This window comes from Salmo salar, chromosome 21, assembly GCF_965601325.2.
Source record: "Salmo salar chromosome 21, fSalSal1, whole genome shotgun sequence".
Classification (NCBI taxonomy): domain Eukaryota; kingdom Metazoa; phylum Chordata; class Actinopteri; order Salmoniformes; family Salmonidae; genus Salmo; species Salmo salar.
This window is the reverse complement of record NC_138311.1, coordinates 38171147-38180000: the sequence shown is the minus strand read 5'-3', so window position 1 is coordinate 38180000 and position 8854 is coordinate 38171147. Positions and strand designations below refer to the sequence as shown.

Here is an 8854-nt window from a genome sequence, read left to right as displayed (position 1 = left end):
CTCTTTCTCTCTCTCCCTCTGTCTCTCTGTTTGTCTGTTTCTGTCTCTGTCTCTCTCTTTCTCTCTCGCTGTCTCTCTCTCTCTCTCTCTCTCTCTCTCTCTCTCTCTCTCTCTCTCTCTCTCTCTCTTTCTCTCTCATGGGGATGATGTGCATGGTGTACATTGTTGAGCGCTAGCTAGTGATACAACGATGGACAACATCACTAAGGAAGAGTAGCTGTCATTGCCATGCCATTATTATTGTGTGAGTCCAAGGTTACCAATAAGAGATGAGTTTACATGGGGTGTTTTGGCAACAGGGGTGCAGTATGTTGTGGTAGACCATGATGCACTGTGTTTGCTGCAGTCTCAAATAAATTAGTTTGGCTGTGAGATGAGATGAGGTTACTGGCTATAGTAAAGCCTTTGCCTTTCAACGCCATGGGTATAACACTCATAAAACAACTAATTGAGTACCAGCTTCATTGTTATAACTGTGAATGTACTTAATTTGCATATTTATGCCTACAGTACACACACACGAGCACTTACACACACATCCTCTCAGACCCACTCGTACATATGTGCACATTTGCACAAAACACCTCCACATAACGATGCATATGTATTTATTTCTGTTCTGTTCTGTTCTGCACCTTAAGGGATATTGTTCCCTGTTGAGCTCTCTCTGTTGCCTTTATTGATACCCATACAGACCCATACAGTGAGGTCCCCTCAGCTGCCTCCCTTCATCCCTGCCTCTGTCTACTCCCTCCCTGCCTCCCTCTATTCCCTCCCCTTCCCTTGCCTCTTCTAGCCCATATTAACCTCATAAATGGTGTCTGTGCTGATTGTTATGGTCATTGTGTGTGCTGTGAGGGATGGTTATTATCTCCAGCTCTACTTGCTGGTGTTTTATGCGTCTCGTCTTCCTCCTTTCCTCGCTCCCACAATCTTCTCTCCTCTACTATTATATCGCTCGTCTTTATCCCTCTTTCTCTCTCCCCTTCTCTCTCGCTCCCTCTTTTTTCTCTCTCTCTATCTCTCTCTGTCTCATCTCTCATATCTCTCTGTTATCTCTCTGTTTCTCTCACTCAACCTTTCTCCCCTGTCCTTGCTTGCTCTCCTTTCCTATTACTATCATATCACTAATATTTATCTTCCTCCCCCTCTCTCTCCCTCTGTCTCTCCCTCACTTTCTCTCTGTCTCTCTCAGGGTCCGGATCACTGTGTGAAGTGTCTCCACTTTAAAGATGGTCCTAACTGTGTGGATAAGTGTCCCGACGGCCTTCAGGGGGCCAACAGCTTCATCTTTAAATATGCCGAGGCCAACAACGAGTGTCATCCCTGTCACTCTAACTGCACTCAGGGGTGAGCTACATTCTATATACTGTATGTCTGTGTCTTGGCTTCCAGCAGCATGTGCACGTTTGCGTTGTTGTTGCGTATCGCATCAGCAGTCTGAATGACTAACGATCCTAGAAGGACAGAGTACATGATCCCCATTGTAAGGCCAATGTCAACATTATAACAAGAGGAAAACAATTTCTGGTTCATGCTCTGTTTCATCCACAACACAACAGCTCTCTGGATCATTATTTTGCACAACACACACACACACACACACACACCACACACACACACACACACACACACACACACACACACACACACACACACACACACACACACACACACACACACACACACACACACACGTGCGCGCACACACACACACACACACACACACACACACACACTTTGAATTCATCAGTAGCAGAGTAAAGCACAAAGCCCGGGAAAGTACCGGGCAAGTACACACACACACGGATGCACGCATGTTAGCAATGCACGCACATACGCACACACACTGCTATGCTCCTCTAGGTGCTGATCTCACATATAACTGTGAACCCGTATCCAGCCAAGGTTTATCAGTGTCTGTAGACTCTACGGATGATAGAAACACATACACACACATACGCACCCATGCACGCACACACATGAACTGCAAAACACCCTGGTGCGAGAGAAAGAGAGAGACAGATGCCCAGGCGGTGAGCTGAGCAACAAAGACCAAGATCAACCATTTCCAGGCACAGGGACATGTACATGACCTCAACACCAGAAACGGGCAAGAACCCGACTCCCTTAGCACACAGGAGGACAAGCACCTAGATACAACTACGTCAAAACAACACACAAAAATGGGTCTCAACTTTTGCAGCTCTGTCGTATGCTGGGTCTATTCATAGTCAATGGTAGGCTTTGAGGGGACTCTTATGGTAGGTACACCTACAGCTCATCCCTTGGTAGTAGTACTGTAGACTACTTTAACACTGACCTCAACCCAGAGTCTCTCAGAGCGTTCACAGTCAGCCAACGAACACCCCTATCAGACCACAGCAAAATCACAGTCTACTTGAAAAGAGCAATACACAATCATGAGGTATCGAAGCCGAACAAACTGCATGATTTTAATAAGAAATGCTATAGATGGAAGGAGGGTAGTGTAGAAACCTGCCAAAAAACTATTGGCCAACAATAAATGCATTCCCTACTAGACAACTTCCTGGACAAAATGTTTCCCTGCAATAAAGAAGGTGTAAACTTAGCAGTAGGAAGACTTAACAGTATATTTCATCTATCAGCTACGTTTTTGAGAAATGGTTTATTGAAGAATGCCAAAAAATGTATGTAGAATCCTATCCAACAGAAAACTCAGAGACCCAGAAAACCAGAACGTATGCCTTCAGTATGGGTAAACACTAGAACAGTACAGAAATACACAAAGAAAAATAAGGAATAGCATGTCAGAAAACAGCTCGATGTGATGTAACCCTAGTATGAATCACTTCTGGGAAAATTGGAACACATTAGATAAACAACAACATGAAAGCTATCTATCCAACATGTATGGATAAACCAATTCTCCAATCTTTTTGGCCATATACAGTGCCTTCAGAAAGTGCTGATACCTCTTGACTTATTCCACATTTTGTTGTGTTCCATCCTGAATTCAATGTATTTCTTTTTCCCAACCGTCTACACAATAACCCATAATGACAAAGTGAAAACATGTTTTTAGAAATGTTTTCAAAGTTATTGAAAATGAAATACAGAAATATCTCATTTACGTAAGTATTCACACCCATGAGTCAATACTTTACAGCTGTGAGTCTTTCTGGGTAAGTCTCTGAGAGCTTTCAACACCTGGATTGCGCAACACTTGCCAATTATTATTTTCAAAATGCTTCAAGCTCATTTAAATCGATTGTTGATCATTGCTAGACAACACTTTTCAGGTCTTGCCATAGATTTTCAGTAGATTTAAGTCAAAACTGTAACTCGGCCACTCAAGAACATTCAGTGACTTCTTGGTAAGCAACTCCAGTGTAGATTTGACCTTGTGTTTTAGGTTATTGTCCAGCTTAAAGTTAAATTAATCTCTGTGTCTGCTGGAAAGCAGACTGAACCAGGTTTTCCTCTAGGATTTTGACTGTGATTAGCTCCTTTTCTGTTTTATCCTGAAAAACTCCCCAGTCCTTAATGATTACAAGCATACCCATAACATGGTGCAGCCACCACTATGCTTGAAAATTGTAGAGTGGTACTCAGTAATGTGTTGTATTGGATTTGCCCCAAATGTAACACTTTGAATTCAGGACAAAAAGTGAATTGCTTTGCCACATTTTTTTGTAATATTGCGTTAGTGCCTTGTTAACAAAAGGATGCATCTTTTGGAATATTTATATTCTGTACAGGCTTCCTTCTTTTCACTCTGTGAATTAGGTTAGTATTGTTGATCCATCCTCAGTTTTCACCTATCGCATACATTAAAACTGTAAGTGTTTTAAAGTCACCATTGGCCTCATGGTGAAATAAATCACTCATTGGTTTCCTTCTTCTCCAGCAAATGAGTTAGGAAGGACGCCAGTATCTTTGTAGTGACTGGGTGTATTGATGCACCATCCAAAGTGTCATTAATAACTTCACCATGCTCAAAGGGACATTCAATGTCTGGATCAACAATACTAACCTAATTCAATGTCTGTTTTACCCATCTACCAATAGGTGCCCATCTTTGCGAGACATTGGAAAACCTCCCTGGTATTTGTGGTTGAATGCTCGATTAAGGGACCTTACAGATAATTGTATGTGAAGGGTACAGAGATGAGGTAGTAATTCAAAAATTATGTCTACCACTATTATTGCACACAGAGTGAGTCCATGCAACTTTTTATGTGACTTGTTAAGCACATGTTTACTCCTGAACTTATTTAGGCTTGCCATAACAAAGGGGTTAAATACTTATTGACTCAATACATTTAAGCAAATGTTTTATACATTTGTAAAAATGTTGGTAAGCATAATTCCACTTTGACATTGTTGGGTATTGTGCATAAAAAAAACTTTCTGAAGGCACTGTAACGTATAACCAAGAGCAAACACATTTACATTTACATGATAATTTGCAAAACTTAGAATCAGCTATTAAAGACTACCAGAACACACTGGATTCTCTAATTACATTGAATGAATTACAGGATAAAATACAAACCCTCCAGCCCAAAAAGGCCTGTGGTGTTGATGATATACTAAACTAAATGATAAAATATACAGATCACAAATTCAAATTGGCTATTCTTAAACTCTTCATAATTATCCTCAGCTCATGTGGAACCAAGTTCTGATCACCCCAATCCACAAAAGTGGAGACAAATTTGACCCCAATAATTACATTGGAATCTGCGTCAACAGTAACCACGGAAAGATCCTCTGCAACAGCAGACTCCAACATTTCCTGAGCAAATGTCAAATTGGCTTCTTACCAAAATATCAGACGACAGACCACAAATACACCCTGCACTCCCTAATTGACAAAAAAACAAAAGGGAAGTCTTCTCATGCTTTGTTGAGTTCAACAAATCTTTTGATTCAGTTTGGCATGAGGGTCTGCTATACAAATTGATGGAAAGTGGTGTTGGGGAGAAAACTTACACGATTATGAAATACATTTTTACAAATAACAAATGTGCAGTTAAAATTGGCAATAAACACATATACTTGTTTCGTCAGAGCCGTGGTGTGAGACAAGAATGCAGCTTGAGCCCCACCCTCTTCAACATATCTATCAAAGAATTGGCGAGGGCACTAAAACAGTCTGCAGCACCCGGCCTCACCTTAATAGACTCTGAAGTAAAATTGTTACTGTTTGCAGATGATCTGGTGCTTCTGTCTCCAACCAAGGAGGGCCTGTTTTGTTTGCCTGCACAGATTATGTCAGACCTGGACCCTGATGGTAAATCTCAGAAACACAAAAATAATGGTGTCCCAAAGAAAGACCAGTTGCCAGGACAACAAATACAAATTGTATCTACACACCGTTGCCCTAGAGCACACAAAGAATTATACCTACCGCGGCTTAAACATCAACACCACTGGTTACTTCCACAAAGCTGTGAACGAAGAGACAAGGCAAGAAGGGCTTTCTATGCCATCAAAATAATTATAAAAATTGACATTCCAATTAGGATCTGGCTAAAAATACTTAAATCAGTTATAGAACCCATTGCTCTCTAACGTTGTGAGGTCTGGAGTCCACTCACCACCCAATTGAGACTGCATGCAGAATTCAGCAAAACTATCCTTCATGTACAATGCAAAACCCCAAACAATGCAGGCAGAGCAGAATTAGGACTATACCTGCTAATTATCAAAATCAAGAAAAAAGCTGTTAAATTCTACAATCACCTAAAAGGAAGTGATGCCCACACGTTCCAACACAAAGCCCTCATCTACAGATTAACCTAGAGAAGAGTCCCCTCAGCCATCTTGTTCTGGGGCTCTGTTCACAAACACAAACAGACCCCACAGAGCCCCAGGACAGCAACACAATTAGACCTAACCAAATTATAAGAACACACAAATATAACTATTTGATACACTGGAAAGAATCAACCAAAAATGTTTGCAAACTGGAAAGTTGTCTGGCCCTAAACAGAGAATACACAGTGGCAGAATACCTGACCACTGGGATAGACCCAAAATGAAGAAAATCCTTGACTATGTACAGACTGTGTACATTAACTGCCTTGCTATTGAGAGTGGCCGCCATAGGCAGACCTGGCTCTCGACAGAAAGCAAGGCTACAGTACGTGCCCTTTGCCCACAAAATGAGGTGGAAACTGAGATGCACTTCCTTACTTCCTGGTAAAGGTATGACCATATCAGAGACACATACTGTATTTCCCACAGATCACACTGACCTACAAAGAATTAGAAAACAAATCAAACATTGATAAACACCCATATCTGTTAGACGAAATACCGCAATGTGCAATCACAGCAGCAAGGTTTTTGACCTGTTGCCATGAAAACGGGACAACCAGTGGAGCACAAACAACATATTCGTACTACAACTTTGTGCACATTGTTAAAAACACTGTACATATCTGATAATATAATGTTTGTAATGACTTAATCCTTTTGAAACCTTTGTTGTTTTTAATTTCTTCTCACTTTTGTTTATTGTTTACTTCACAGAGAAATAGACAGAGAGAGAGACAGAGAAATAGAGAGAGAGGGAGAGAGAAATAGAGAGAGAGGGAGGGAGAGAGAGAAATAGAAGGGCTAGAGCATGAGATAGAGAGAGAGAGACAGGGACACAGAGAAAGAGAAAGAGAGCAAAAGAGAGAGCAAGACAAAGAGAGAGAGACGGAGGGAGGGAGGGAGGGAGGGAGGGAGGGAGGGAGGGAGGGAGGGAGGGAGGGAGGGAGGGAGGGAGGGAGGGAGGGAGGGGGAGAGGGAAAGAGGGAGAAATTCCACTCTCGATCTGCTCTTTGAGTGCTGTGAATCCTACGATTGTAATTTTCAGCTGCAGAAGGAAGGGGCAGATATCTTTTGGTATTGCAGTCAGTCAGTTCACCGGGCTGGCCCTGTCACGTCTTTGTTCTATTTCCTGCTGAGCGGCAGGCTGGCAGCTCACTACTCCATGTACACATAACGACATTGTTAAAGAACACAATGCAGTGGAAATGCCATCTTGACACTCTATCCCAGGCAGCCCTTCAGTTCAGACAGACTGAAATAGAATCAAAGATCCTCTCTGTTACCATTCCTTTCCCTCTAAACATCAAATAGCCTCACCATGCAGTATCCTGACTCCCTAACGTCCTGACTCCCTAACGTCCTGACTCCCTAACGTCCTGACTCCCTAACGTCCTGACTCCCTAACGTCCTGACTCCCTAACGTCCTGACTCCCTAACGTCCTGACTCCGGACTCCCCTTCATCTCTGGGACTGTCTGACATGACTGTTTTTTTTTCTGTTGACAGAACATACAGACACAGGTCTAGGAGATATAAGACATATTCAAGACACTGATACAGACACTCAAGGCCAATGTCCAGTCAAGTGATTGATTGATTGTGATCTCATGGATGATTGACTGATTTATTCTGTTACTTCATTAACTCTGTGTGTTGTTCCTTTCCCTCATCCAGGTGTATTGGACCCAGACTGCAGGACTGTATTGGCATGATGGACAGGTAAATATCTCTTCAAATCCCTACTGTCACTTCCTTCTCTGTCCCAATGACAGACTACGTACACAGAGACACAAGTTCAACTTTGATTTATTTGCGATTTGTAAGTACAAGTTTATGCATTGAAATGTATCTTTGACGAGGGCTCAATAGTAAAAGATAAGAGACACACACACTTCTTCCCAGCAGAAAATGTCATGACAACCAACTGTGCCCACTGAGCAAGGCTTATATTTATTGCTACAGTGGTCCCTCCTTTAAAAGTTGTGAGTTTACACCGCAGGACTTAGAGGTACCCAGCATCACGGCTTCATTGCTCCAGACCACCGCAAGGGGGAGTTAGAGCACTCATTATGCATTTGGGTCCCAAGGTTTTTATATGACCAATCATATCGAGTGGTTCCAATGACGAATTTGACGTGAGCCACCCGTCGCAGGTGACTTTCTTCAGCAAAGATGGCTGACAAAACATTACGGGGGTAGCAAATATAAGTAGTTATAATGTCATAACGAGTCAAGCAAAAAATTTACAATTGAGAGGAATATGTTGTTAATGTAGAGACAAACGATTGTGCATATTTGTTGGTCATAAAGTTAATTTACGAAAATTACTATTTAGCCAGACTAGCTAACATTAGCCAGCTAGCTAGCTAGTGTTATGAAATTAGTATGAAATTGTAATTCGTGTTGTTTAATGTTTTGGGACTCCTGAGAAAACCAGCAAACCAGGCTGTCGTCTATTGAAACAGTGGATGTAAGAATCTAGCTAGCTAAAGCATTTACTGCAAATTGAATCTCCAATTGCGTAAGCTTGCCTTGCTTATATTTTCCTTGCAATGCAGCTGAAGTAACATAGCTAGCTATCTATGTACTTGCTTATTGTGTAGTGGAGGATAAAATAACTGTATGCCTATGGATGTATCTGAATGGCATTAATGAAGCCTATGGATTGAGTAGAATATAATAACTTTATTGTGCCAAGGATGCAAGTCCTATATACATGTAGTTATTACTACGCATGAGATTCCCACATTGTAGCCTGTACATTGTATATATTCACTGATCATGTACTCTTCCTTGGCAAATAAAGGTGCGGTTCAGGTATGAATCTCTGTGAGACATTATTTTTCAGTCATATCCAATACCAGGTGTATCAAACTCCATTCTTTGAATGATGCTGTGTCTGCATGTATGTATTACAATTATACACTTCAACATTGTTCACCACTCCTGCTCCTGGGAATCAATGATTCCACATTGTAACTATGCAATAGACTAGAAACATGATGTAAGTAAAGGCTGATTTGTAATTCATACATTCAGAACAA

The 8854-nt window shown here is 41.5% G+C and overlaps 1 protein-coding gene across 1 annotated transcript in view; it reads left to right on the top strand.

The window, feature by feature from the left end:
- The window catches only part of LOC106582203 (receptor tyrosine-protein kinase erbB-4), a gene marked incomplete at its 5' end in the record, with an annotated part of 240979 nt that overhangs the window by 125597 nt on the left and 106528 nt on the right, over positions 1 to 8854 (top strand). Inside the window, 2 exons of the mRNA XM_045704751.2 lie at positions 1196 to 1350; positions 7485 to 7529. Of these exons, the coding sequence (XP_045560707.2) occupies positions 1196 to 1350; positions 7485 to 7529 (200 nt within the window). The remainder of the gene's footprint in view (positions 1 to 1195; positions 1351 to 7484; positions 7530 to 8854) is intronic.